At 41.7% G+C, this 13,611-nt stretch overlaps 1 protein-coding gene across 5 annotated transcripts in view; it reads left to right on the forward strand.

Moving 5' to 3' along the window:
- Nucleotides 1-13,263, forward strand: part of APP (amyloid beta precursor protein) — a gene marked incomplete at both ends in the record, with an annotated part of 219,018 nt that extends 205,755 nt beyond the window's left edge. For all 5 annotated transcript variants that reach the window (XM_080345581.1, XM_080345582.1, XM_080345583.1 and 2 more), the window contains 3 exons: nucleotides 1,976-2,076; nucleotides 5,127-5,273; nucleotides 13,162-13,263. In XM_080345581.1, the coding sequence (XP_080201707.1) occupies nucleotides 1,976-2,076; nucleotides 5,127-5,273; nucleotides 13,162-13,263 (350 nt within the window). The remainder of the gene's footprint in view (nucleotides 1-1,975; nucleotides 2,077-5,126; nucleotides 5,274-13,161) is intronic.
- Between the last annotated feature and the right edge of the window lie 348 nt (nucleotides 13,264-13,611).

The following is a 13,611-nucleotide window of genomic DNA, read 5'->3' on the forward strand; positions in this document are numbered from 1 at the left end:
AACAAGAAGGCGAGGGGTTGAAGAGGCAAGCCTCTGCAAGCCTCTGCGCCACCTGATGCACCTTCTCATTTTCTTTGCTTCCCATTGTTGCAGGTCTAGGGGGTATTTTGAGATGATACACAAAGGAGAGTAAATCAGATTATTATTTTAGCGTGGAAAACTAACCATAACTGCTTCAAAGATAGGAAGGTAAACCTCTTTGCAGGTACCATGTGGGTTTTATTTCCTTCATCTCCATTTCCTCTTGCATTTCATTGACAGAACATCATGGTTTTTTTTTTAAATTGCAATTCCTTAAGTGTGTTACGGTTCCTGATTTTGGAAATGGTCTCTCATGTATAAATGTCATAATATACTGGTGTCATTGGTGTAACATGGCATCAAAAATCAGATGCTTAATAAATTTAAGATCTTTAGGTGCCTTATTCCTTTAAAAAAGACACTAAGGTAGAATTCATGGAGCAGTCAAACTGTTCAAGAAAATAAGCATAAATACTTCACTGCACAAAGATAATTCTTGTTCTCTCCTTTGCATGTTTTACTGTGAAAAGAAAGATCAGAACCTTAGAATGGGATTGTCTGTACAGTCCAGAGAAGTTCTTGGGAAGGTCTGTTCTTGCTGACTCATAGTACAAAAATAAATCCACATTTAATGAAAAAAAGAAATTGCACATTCAAAGGCAATAAAAGGGCAATAATTCTTGCATTGAGTGCTGCTTTAGACTGTGGAGCTCATTGGCACACGGAAGTCTTTGAGAATTTATTGAGAGTCCAGAGACAGTGGAGCACAAGAACAGTCAGTAGTGTTGAGAATTTTCAAGAGTTTCTTCCTCTGCATCAGAGCTTAAGGTCAGCCCAAAATACTAAAAATCAGAATGAAGGCTTGGAGAGAGGAGTTGGAGTGATAAAATGCTAAATTAAATAATAGACAAGGAATATGAACCAATTTGTTCTGATCACATTAGACAGGGTGAGGAAATAACTTGTCATAAACATCATGCTTCTGCAGTGTTTGTACCTCTAAGAAATATGAGTGTCAGTCAGTTGATACAGAAAAGGAAAATAACCAGCTACATGAATACCCATATGTACTCTGTAAGTCAGAGCCAGCTTTTCAGGACAAAAACATTCATATATAGGATGCACTGCTCAGCTGTTCTAAGTCTGGCTCGTTCTCCTGAGGGTGTTTTCCAGGATGAAATCCTGTCTGCCTTTGCCATCAGACAAGGGCAGCATCTCCCTTTCGCACGCATAAGGGGACAACAGGACAGCAAACTATCTACAATTAAAATCACTGCAAGCTTTGCTTACTTGCTTTACTGTGTGTTTCTAATCAAGAGGGACAGTTATCGTTTCTCAGACAGAAGTCAAAACTCAGATTAATTCTGAGCAGTCTGAAATATGAAGACAAATAAGAGCCATGTAAGCTTCACAAACATTTTAATAATTCTTACTTGTAAATGTTTGTGCAAAAGGTAAAGACTCAAAGGAAGCAAGAAAATACGTCTGGGGTTCCCCACCTCACACCATGGATGTGTGTTTTTTCCTCACAGAAGCCTAATCTTAGGGAGCAGGAAGATTTTGGCCTAAACACCAAATTTTCTTGACGTTGCTAAAGAGGCTGTCAGAGCAGATCTGTCTGCATCTTGTGAGCCAATGCAGGAGACGGCTGTTGGTCCCTCGCAGCTTAGTTCTTGTGGTGTTTCATGCTGAAAGCCTTTGATGCTTGTACCAGCATAGCTGCAGTGGATTAAGAAATGTGTAACAGAGGAGAAATTTTACCAGCTCATTCTGTGTCACCTCAGTGGGACTGAAATATCAGACCTACCTCACTGTCCTCCCAGTTCCTTTTCACGTTGCATCACACCTCCTCTGCGTGAATGACGCTATTGCCTTCTGCTCTTGTTTTGGTGGAGGTAGACGGAGCATAATTGAGCCAATGACTTTAATGAATTCTCATTGCGGTGCGCTGCAGGTTCTGGGTTGACCAATGTTAAAACAGAAGAGATATCTGAAGTGAAGATGGATGCAGAGTTCCGGCATGACTCAGGATATGAAGTTCATCATCAAAAGCTGGTGAGTGAACAAACTGTGCTTTCCGCACGCGTATTTCGAGTTACTGATACATTCTTGAACTAATGGGTCAATCGTGGCCATGTTTTCCCTGGATGATGTGAATGCTGAAAGTATGAACGAAAAGTATTCATGTGAACAGGTGATGATTTTTCAAACCTGGGCTAATTTCAGCAGGCAGGGTGGAAAGTCTCACGTGAGAGGAAATTCTCACAGTTCCTGCCCTTGCATTGCCGTGGGACTGGATGTGGTCATATGGACAGTACTTGTCCCACAGTCCATCTGTTATGCTCACATAACTAAAGAGAAGGGATAGAGAGGACGGAAAATGCTAAGTAAGTCTTTTTAAATAAATAAAAAAAGTGTGCTGGAGACATGCAGCATGGTGCAGCAAGAAATAGAGTGACGCTGTTTCAGGAATAGATTCCTTTTCTGTCAAAACAGATGGTGGTGGTGTGTGAAGGAGGCTGAACCCCATGGAGCATAACCTTTAATAAGATTGCCTGCTTGGGATAAGAGGAGATTCTGCACTGGCTTTAATTTGTACTTGGCTGTATTTGTGTATTTTATTCCTTTAGATCTAGTACATTATTAACAGGTGAAGTGCAGGTAGGAGCAAAATATTGTTCCCCATTTGAACTACGTGGCTTATGAACACAAAAATAACAACCAAAAGCAATGTAAGTAAGAACAAGCATCTTCCAGAAGCTTTTTTCAGTCCCTTAATAAGTAATGAAGAACCTATAGAGCAGTGTTGGCTATAAACCTTTTCTGCTTCCTCTTTTGTAAAGATATATTACATGATGAGATTGCAGTTCTGTGACTTTCAATATCCTGATATTAAACTTGAAAGCTTTTTCTCTTGATATATTCTTAAAGCTCTAAGTAGTGCTGAAAATTAAAATTAACATAGGACTCAAATTTGCATTTGAACTAGGCAATCACTGTGTGAAAAGATAATTCTGCCATCTCTTTGATGCCAAGAACTGAGAATTCCCGGTCTGACGAGCTAATCCAAAATGCATTAGCACTAATTTGGGAAATTCTGACATGCTTAGCTCAGATGGGTTAAACATCCTGATGGAGTGAAATCATGGGAGTTTACCGAAGGAAAGGAGCTTGGAGGAATGTGTTTTAGACACAGTAGTTATTAATCCTGTGTCACATGCACTTCCCAGCAGCAGCCTTTCGTGTTTAAGTCGTTTACTACCATCCCAAGAAGTTTGCCGCTGGAAACTACCCTTACCATGGTGGCTGGTAGGGAACGCGTTGCGATTCCTGTGCTTGCGTAATCTGTGTGAGGCTTAAAATAGGACTTTTCCAGCTTTTTAAAACATTTTATGCCATACTTCTTACTGATAGGTACAACCATTGTTTAAAAATTAGGAAGCCGTCCTCTAGGTTATCCTTTCAGTTGAGACAGAGCAAGCAGTCTGGTGCTGCTGAGAAGGTCCCAGGCTGATGCCCTTCTCCCTTAGCTTTAATTCAAAAGCAGTCAGCAGAAAGTGCTTTCATCTGTGTTTTCCTTCTCCTGTGCTCTGGAGGGATTTACTGAAACAGTCTCCTTAGGATATTGCTTTGAATTCAGCTGCTCATTGTATTTTACATGCAAACTTCGGAATAGAGCTGAAATTGCAGTTATTTTCTCCTTTATGGGTGTTCACGTTTTTACTGTACATTAAGTTGATTTTCATGGCTCGGAGTGCTTAAGGCTTTCCTCTGTTGCATATGTATATTAGCTGGGTCATTTCACAGTGCTCCAAAATAGCATGGTAACACAATTTCATTCCTGGGCAGGTAAAATTGACAGAAGAAATTATTACTTCACATCAGCTTATGCCAACTCTGCCCATTGTGTGTACTTTCTAGTGAATTCTTAACTTTGTTTAAGCACATTTCTTGCTTATGACTAGGAACAACATAAATATTTATACTGCATGCTTTAATACCTCTCTGAGGAAGACTGTGTTTCTGAAGAGTGCAAATGTTATACAGCTCATTATAATTCTCAGCTGGTTTCCTGCTTCCCTCTGCATTTTTGTTAAATACTTGTCAAACTATTTAATCTTTCAGAGTGAGGTAGTCTTACAATTCGGTGAATGTAATTTATTCTCTAATCCTTTTTGCCCATTTTGGTTAAAAATAATAATAATAAAGGCCCACTATTGACAAGCAGACAAAAGGTTTGTGAAATTTGCATAGATGTAAAATAATCCAGCATACTCTTTGAATACAAAACAGGACAGTGAAAACAATCACCCACTTTTCATACCTGCTCCTGTTGTAAAAGCCCATCTTGTTGAATGCATAGTAAAGCATCTTGCTGTCCACTGTTTTGCCTTATCAGTACAAATAATTTAAGTGGATCTTCTCTGTTTTTCACACAAGTGTTTCCTCCACTAGGTCTCACGTGAGTATTGTCATCATCCAGGTATAGCTCATTCTCCCTTTTCCCTGCAAAATCTTGAAGCATCCCTTGGTGGTCACTTAAATCATCATGCTTGTTGTTGTTGGACTCTTGTCTCTTTGGTGGGAGAAGTTTCTCCCAGCTGGTTGCGTGCAAGTTTCACTTTTGTCCCACAGGTCTTCACTACTCCCTTATCGAATAAATGCATCTTAGTCCAAACAAGCCACACATATAGATTTATGAACATTTTCGTGATTAGCATTCTAAAAATAAAGAAACGTGCATGCTCCCTGGTTGTTCTTCTATAGGCTCATCAGTCATTTTGCAATTAGCTTGACTCACTTACTGAAGGAAGAAAAAAAAAAAACAGCTACTATCTAAGACCCATGTGAAGCAGAAACGTGGAGATGAGTCTTCCCCTTAGTCACAGCACTGCTACACCACAGGCAATACAGATTTCCCAAATTGCTCTTCTCCAACTATGAGAGCTTTGTGCTACAGCAATCCAGTTTTGAATAATTAGGATGACATACAATGCTGTTTAATTACTGATACGCCAATAGACTTTATATTGCTGTGGCAGCTGGACACATTAACCAAATAGTGAGCTTTTTATTAGCCACCTTCCTTTATTTTTCTTTTGCAGGTGTTCTTTGCTGAAGATGTGGGTTCAAATAAAGGTGCCATCATTGGACTAATGGTGGGAGGTGTTGTCATAGCAACAGTGATTGTCATTACTTTGGTGATGCTGAAGAAGAAGCAGTACACATCTATCCATCATGGGGTTGTGGAGGTAAGAAGAGACTGCCAAGCACAACTGGTGTCACACATGCAACACAGTCAACATGCTGCTCAGTAAACATATTTACAAATGAAGAAACCATGCTTTTGCCTAGCCCTGTGTTTAGAGTTGGAGTGGTGGCACCTGGTAGAGTGGAATCAAATTGCCTTATTTTGTAAATCCAGACGCAATATAAACCATGTTAAGTTGGTTGTACAACCACAAAAATATCTCCTGGAACTATACCAGATCAGTCGCCTCACAATGTGAAAGTTCATTTTATAGGAAATGTAACAGGAGCCAATGAGCAGACACTGCACAAGAGGAAAAATCTGGATTTACTTTTGTTGGGAATGCACACACATGGATTTTTTTCTTTAGTTTGCAAATAAACATTTGAGGCAGGTCTTCTGTGGATTGTGCTGGTCACAAGGATTTTTTCTACACAGATACTTCATTACTTTTTGTTCTCTAAACAAGGTGGTTTTTTTGCCATTTGCTTTTGATTTATGGCTAATCTGAAACGTATAGATTGGAGAAACAAATAAAAGAAACAAATATAATATATAATACTCTCATATGGGATTTTCAAGATCAAAACCTGTGTCTCTTCCCAGTCTACCAAATAAATTTGTGGTCAGTTTACAGTAACGTAAAATACTTCATGTATTGCTTGGATTTAAGAAAGGATCTCTCTAAGTAGAAAAACCTGATCATGGCAACTTGAGTATTGATATCTGGTCTCCTATGTGAGTGTCTGGTTTGCAGACAGTACTTAGATTAGCCAGCACTGGAAACATGTATATGATTTTGCCTTCCAAAACTGGCATTTTAGAATTTTGATTGAAACTCTGTTTTGTTCAAGTCCACAGTTAGGTTGTTTTCACCTTGAGTCAAACAAGCCTTGCTTTGGTCTTGCTGGAGACATACATGCTTCCTGATGCATGTATTCCACTGTCTGGGGCAATGAAGGGTCTTAAAAATATTTGAGTGAGCCTTGGCCTTAAACTTGTGCTTCTCCGTCCCTCTGTGCTGTGATTGTCCATGTGATTTGAAACCCTCCAAAGAGACATGGTCAGAAGAGCACCAAACATTTGGGGTGAGATTTGAGCAGACAGCAAGCCATGCAGAATTTGGACCGAGAGGCAGAAAATAGCAAGCAAGAATCTCAAATTTAACTTTCCATATGGAAGCTTCCAGTCCATCTCTTGGAGAATTAAAATAGGCTTTAGTCAATAGCCTAGTCAATAGCCGCTGCCAGCAGTTATGCAACCTGAGAGCCTCCTTTGGCTGAATTTAGCGACAGCAGAATAGGCCAGAAGCCTTGCCAGGCCAGGGCCCTGACTCAGACATTCGATGTGAACGTACCATTATTGTGGTCTGACCTTCAAATTTCAGGTGGGCTTCACCTGAAAGAGTGGTGTGGCAAAGGTAATCTTGGATTCCTCTGAGCTCTCTTCAGTGACAGTGAGCTTGGAAACATTGGACTAGGAGTAACATCCACAAGCTGAACAAGTAATTCATGTCAAAATGACAGCATCACTTAGAGAATAAAAATCTTTACAGATAAAAGCATAAATGTGGCTCTACCAAGAATATTAGTTGATTTATAGTACCACAGTGTAGACGGTGCTGCATTGTGTCTGGCATTGGCAGGCAGGATTCCTTATTCTGTGAGACTTGCTCTGTGGTCTTGGCAGACTGCATAGCCTTGCTATCTGAGCTTCCTGCCTGCAAGAAAGGCATCACATCTATTTTTGTCCTGGATTAGTGAAAATTTTGTAGCCCTTATTTTGGGGGGAAAAAAAAATCCACCCAGAGATCCATATACAATAGATGTTTAATATTAACATGTCTTCAAAGTTAAGCTGTTCCATTCTAAAGAGGATTAATTTATTTAGCAACAGCGTACCTTTAATGTGCTGTGCACAAAAAGCACACAAGAGCAAAACCACTTGATGTGAAAATAACCATCCATCAGCTCTAGGTTGGGCAAGTGTGTTTTAACAGATTTTGCAACCTTTTTATTGCATGTCTGAAGTTACTGTGAAAATTTTAACTCTGTGGTAATGAGTGCAAGATTACAAAACAGGTCCTGTTCCACCTGTATTATTATCTTCCAAAAAGTCAACTCTGACTATAGTACTCTTTCTCATTTCAGTATTTCTTTAACAGAAGACATTATTAAAAATCCTATTAGCCTTTTTTTGAAGCTCTGAGGAGCTATACTTGTCCTGTTTAGAAGTGTCGTAATAATTTTCTTCCAAGTCTGAGAATATAAACGTTTCAAAGTGGTTCAGCCTTTCCAGGAGAAGGACTGCCACAGTTAAGTAAGTGACAGCATGGATGAAAATTATGTATTTTGAAGGTGGTTTTGGCTAGTGCAGCCACCCCAGCTGCCTGCAGGAGGTTGCTTCCTCCATGAAAGCAGGTGGCAAAAGAGGAGTACTCACCTCTCCTGTGCTCCAGACTACAACTGACTGTCTCAACCCCTCCTCTTTCAGGATCCGCTCTTTGAAGCTCATTTGCTTCAGCCGGAACATGTGGGGAGAGGTGACAACAGGGGGTTCACAGCAGTAGCAGAGAAACCATTAAAATTGCTGCACTGATGGACTCCAAAGTCCATCTGTCAAAGTCCAATCTGCAGATGTATATTAGGCAGCATCCATTTACCATCGTGTAAACAACAACGTTGTGTTCAGCCCATCTTTGAGGGCTGCTTTTGATCTGCCCCATAGATGTAGAGGCAGCACATGATTTCTTCTGCAGCATTACCATCTTCCGGACTCCGCATTAGGATTTTCTGTGTGAAAGGTCCGTAGGGTGGAGCAGCAGGGGGTAGATGGACAAATAGCTTCAAAAGAGGTTATCTGCCTGACCAAGCTGTTCTTTCAAGAGACATCTCATCATAGAAAAGTGTCTAGGCTGCTTCCGTGCCAGAGTCCCTACACCTTACATGCTGTGTTCAACCTCTGCCACCTCCATAATGGGTGCAAAAAGCTTCTTAAAATGGTAAAGGGCTTTAGGGATTTACTGACAAGGAGATAATAAGGTTCAAGGCATGTCATTTGACAGAGCAATATCCAGGGAAGGGGTTGTAAGGAATGAGAGGAACAGTTTGGCAGAGCTGAAATGGGTAAAAATGAGTAGAAGACCTTTTGAATGAGTGATAGTGCACATAAGGTGGCAGTGAGATGGATTACCCCACAGCAGAGGGCTGCAGGAAAGAGAGGTGCTAGTGTACCAGCACTAGTCATTTTAAAAGCTGAAGGGGAAATTTAAAAAAAAAACCAAACTACTCAGACTGCAAGTAGAAGCCTCAATAAGTCCCTTGCATCTATAAAGACCATATTTCAGAGGCTATTGGACTTCCATTATAAACTAATTTTATCAAAGTGGGGCTTTTCCATATGGAATATTGTCCAGGGGCATAAAAAAATTCAGTCTGATTTTACTGTCCTTCATCATATTTTTTCATAATCTTTCTCCTGCCTGATTTTTTTCCAAGTTTCTCTAGTTTCTTGTAAATTCTCTAGTCTCTTCTGCCTTGCACTTTTCTTTAATTTTCTTTTAATGTTGTCTTACTCTGTTTCTTTCCTGGAAGCAGGTTATGCTGTGTGCTTATCACATCTTCTAGTCCTCAATAAGAAGTGCTGAGTGGGAGGCTTAAGCTAAAACGGGTGACAGAGTTCAATACCATGTTGTTTGGAGCTTAAATATGAAGGCGTACAGCACAGGTTCTTCCATACGCCTCCTTTGCATCCCAGCCTAGTGGGGGGAGCCTCCTAGAAAGGAAGATGCTCCCAGGCATGTATGGTACACAGAGACCACTGAACCCTCATCCCCAGAGCTTTATACTGTGCTTTAATTTCATGCTCAAAGAAGTTTTTTTAGAGCTGTGAGTGGTTTAGTTGTAAACTTCGAGGATTTCACTTCTTCATTTGTAGAAGCACCTGTAGTGTGTTGTTACTGTGCACAAGAACCAGGGCTGACTTGCTGCCACAACAGCCCCTTCCAGGACGAAAGGAAGGGTGGCTTGTCCTCTGCGCTTGCTTTGTATTCCTATTTTTCTGTAACTGCTGAAAATGTTACGGGAACACCTGCCATTTCCTTACTTTGTTCTTCTCTTCCATTCGCAGCCATGTTAGCAACAACTTTAGCAGCAGCAGCTGGCAGGTGGTGGCATTGTCACAATGCAGATAGTTAATGCTGTTAAATTTGCATGTCCCTAAGGGCAGGGATTAGGCCTTTTACATGTTTGTACAAAATCTATATGGAATGTGTTTATTAGGCCCTACTGTTGCTATACTGATGACATACATTGACAGCAAGCAAGGAATTGACAGAATTGACAGAAGCTGAGGGCCACCCGTGTCCTGGGTGCATCCAGCACAGCATGGCCAGCCGGGCCAGGGAGGTGACTGTCCCGCTCTGCTCTGCACTGGTGCGGCCTCACCTGGAGCACTGTGTGCAGTTCAGAGTGTCATAGGATAAAAAAGATATAAAGCTACTGGAGAGTGTCCAGAAGAGGGCTACAAAGTTGGTGAAGGGTTTGGAGGGGAAGCCGTATGAGGATCATCTCAAGTCACTTGGTTTGTTCAGCCTGGAGAAGAGGAGACTGAGGGGAGACCTCATGGTGGCTACAGCTTCCTCACAAGGGGAGGAGGAGGGGCAGGTGCTGAGCTCTTCTCTCCAATGACAGAACTGAGGGAATGTCAGGAAGATGTGCTGGGGAGGTTTAGGTTGGACATGAGGAAAAGGTTCTTCCCCCAGAGGGTGGTGAAGCACTGGAACAGGCTCCTCAGGGAGGTGTCACGGCCCCAAGCCTGACAGTGTTCAAGAAGAGAGTGGACAACACCCTCAGACACACGGTGTGAACTGTGGGGTTGTCATGTGCAGGGACAGGAGTTGGACTCGATGATCCTTGTGGGTCCCTTCCAACTCAGGACATTCTATGATTCACTGCATATGGGTATAGAAGGTGTGTCCTTGTGGAGGGAGAAGTCGGCAGCCCCTGGAGGAAGGACAGGCCCAGCAGCCGGCACCAGCCTGCTGGCGGGCACCACCTGGCTCTCGCTGCCTCTCACCCAGCCTCGCCACTGCCCTCACTGCAGTGAGGGACTCGAGCAGCAGGCACGGATGAGTCTTTGAAATGCGAGTGCACAGTTGTACGCTGACTGCTCAGCACACTGTTGTGCAGAAACGTTGTCAGGATTTGGGGGCAGAGGTTGAAGAGAGGGAACAGGTTATGAAATTCCCAGGAGTTGTCCTGATCTTGAGGGATGAAAATGATTGTTGACAGCCAAGCTGAGCGCTCTCTGCTCATGTGGGCTGGCCAGGGGAAGCTGGCATCCTGCAGTAGAAAAGGAACCTTTTTTTGTCAGTTCTGGAGAGGAAGGAGGGCAGGGGAAGAAAAACTATTTTTTATTTCCCCTCCTAATTTCTAAAACAAGCGAAACCTAGAAAGAGCAGCTTAAAGCAAGAGAGCACCATCTCTAAACAGGGTCTCACTGCCTGAAAGCATGTCACAGGAGGTGAAGAAATAGATGTATTTTGGGTTTGTTGCATAAGAGAATTACTCCATACAAATCCAACTTAATAAACAAAACCGAACACACACACACACACACACACAAAAAAAAAAAGAAAGAAAACCAGCCTTTGAATGTCAGTATTTTGACAGCAAAAAAAGGCCAAGTTATGTTGCAGAATCAGAAATGTGGGGAGCACGGTGTCAGCTGAGCCCAGTGACCCTTTCTGCATGGCATCCCACACCCTGCTGGCAGGAGTCAAGGGCTTGCTGGAGTGCTCAGGCCTCCCAGCTATGGAGGGTCTCACAACAGCTTGTGAGCAAAAGCAGTATGTGGCCCTTGGGTGTTTCACAAAAATGTGCAATTATTGCGTAAGAAAAAGAGATTTGATGTAAGATACAGGATTGATTGAAAATGCAGTTTGAGAACTGGAACATAGGCAGGGAGTTGTAGAACGCGCAAATAGGAAAATGGGTCCCATTTGGGGTTAGCAGTTCATCTGAGCAGTCCCGTGCATGTCCCACACACAGAACTCTTTCTTCTCTTAAGTAACAAGTAAAAGAACATCAAGACAGAAGATGGACAGAGAGGACCCATTTTTTTGGTGGTCCTGTGGTAAAACCCACCAAAACAAATGAACAGCTGCCAAAATCAGCTGAGCGGCCTGCGTTTGTCCCTGGTGTGGAAGAACATGCCTTTAGTCTTTCTCCAGGGTAACAGGTGACAACTTACCAACGGTCATAGTCTGTCATTGCTAGGCTGGGTTATTACCAGTATTGTAGAGTAGATTTGAAATGAGTATATGACATAACTACTTCTCCTTTGTATTTTTTTATTAAAATGTTAGAGTAAGTTAGCTTGCTGTAGAAGGCTTCTTGAGAGAATACACTTTTCCATTATTGCTTATTTTTATACTAAAAATAAATGGATGTTTTTCCTAAAGGTCACTACTTATCAGAATCCACAGGAAAATGTTCATAACTAGTACTTTAATGTAGAGTTTTAGGCACCTTCCTGATTTTAAATTTTCGATGATATGAAATTAACGTTTTACCTCCTTTCTGAAGAGCTATCAGACTCTAGAGAGAACAGACAGCTAATGAAATAGCTGACAAGCAGGCTTTCTTAATTCTGTTTTCATAGGTAGCTAGTAAGATAGCCAAGATACAGTATGTTTTGAATACACAACAGCTATTGAGCTCATACAGCAGAGGTAAAATACCTAACTAACATTAAGAGACTGCTCTCACCCGCTCTTAATTTGATGGGGTCTTTTATTTCTGTAATTGTTCAGTGAAGGAAGAAAATAATTTGTGGAGCTGCAGGTATTCAGTAGAGAAGTCTTGACTGAGCTGTCTTTATGCCTGTCTTCCAGGTAATCAAGAAAGGTCAATTTTTGTTAAGTAGAAATACTTAAACCAGTGCCGACACGACAGGTTTTTTGTCACTAAATTGAATGAAACTCGACCTTGGAGCCAGTTCCATTTCTGTGAAGGCAACAGGATTTTTTTTCTCACCTTGGAGCTGGCTACTCTGACATTTCCTTGCTACCCTCATTTTATTTTTTCCAATTAATTTTTCTTGGTCTTGAGACCACAGTATCTGCAACAGAGCTGAGAGCACAGTATAGGCAGAAGGCAGCCTCCAGCCACTTCCTTCAGCTTTTTAGTGAGATTTTTCTTTTCTTTTGAGACTCAGTTGATTCCAAGTACAGATACCAATATACATCCTAGGAGGAAAAACCTAATAATGGGAGACTAGTGGGGAGGTGCAAAATATACCCCAAGGTTTCTTTTATAAGACTTGGAGAATTGTTCCTGTTGCTTTACCTTCTTCTGCATATTACTCTGTCTAGAAAGTGAACTGTGACTGTTGCAGCTGTAAGGGCCGTCTCTTGGAAGTTGCTCTTTAAAGCTGTTTGCTGGCTTCTCATTCATTGCTGGGTGCAGTTCTGCCTGTTTATTTTGTTTATGATGCCACCGCAGTCCTGTGTAGATGGAGAGAAGAGTTCTCAGAGACAGTTGCCTCTTCAGACAGTGTTAGGGCCTCCAGGTACGAGGTTTAACACTGTTTAGTGGAGAAGTGTCCCTATCGCTTCCCAGCCACCTTTCTTTTAGACTTTATTATGAGATTTGGACTGAGATTGGGACCTAACTTACTTCTTCCTCTTCATTAAAAAAAAAGGGGGGGAGGGAGCCAGGGAAGAAGCTTTCAAACAAACCTCGTCTTGTGTGTGTTTCAGAGGACACTTTCTGCCTGAATGAACGGGAGGGGGTACACGGTATGTTGGGTGGCCCTAAAGTGGGGAAACATGGGGTGTGCTGTGAATTAAGCCAGACTCTGACCCTGGTTGTTTCTTCTCCTGACAGGTGGACGCTGCAGTGACACCAGAGGAGCGCCACCTTTCCAAGATGCAGCAGAATGGCTATGAAAACCCCACCTACAAGTTCTTCGAACAGATGCAGAACTAGGACACCACAGCAGCCTCATGAGTGGGACAGCAGAACGATTGCTTCACTGCCCATCGGTGTTCAGTTATAGAGTAATGCGGAAAGAAAGAAAAACACTCTGTTTTATTATTTACTCATTCTCGCCTTTTGACAGCTGTGCTGTAACACAAGTAGATGCCTGAACTTGAATTAATAAAATCAGTAATGTATTTTCTCTCTCTTTCTCTTTACATTTCCGTCTTTACACTACATTATTAATGAATGTTTTTTGTGTATTGTAAAGAGGTTAGCTGTATTTAACTAGTGCATGGGTAGATTCTCTTTCCCAATTATTTATCATGTAGCTCCTTAGCCAGTTGTATATTATTC

Source organism: Nesoenas mayeri, assembly GCF_963082525.1.
Source record: "Nesoenas mayeri genome assembly, chromosome: 1".
Classification (NCBI taxonomy): Eukaryota; Metazoa; Chordata; class Aves; order Columbiformes; family Columbidae; genus Nesoenas; species Nesoenas mayeri.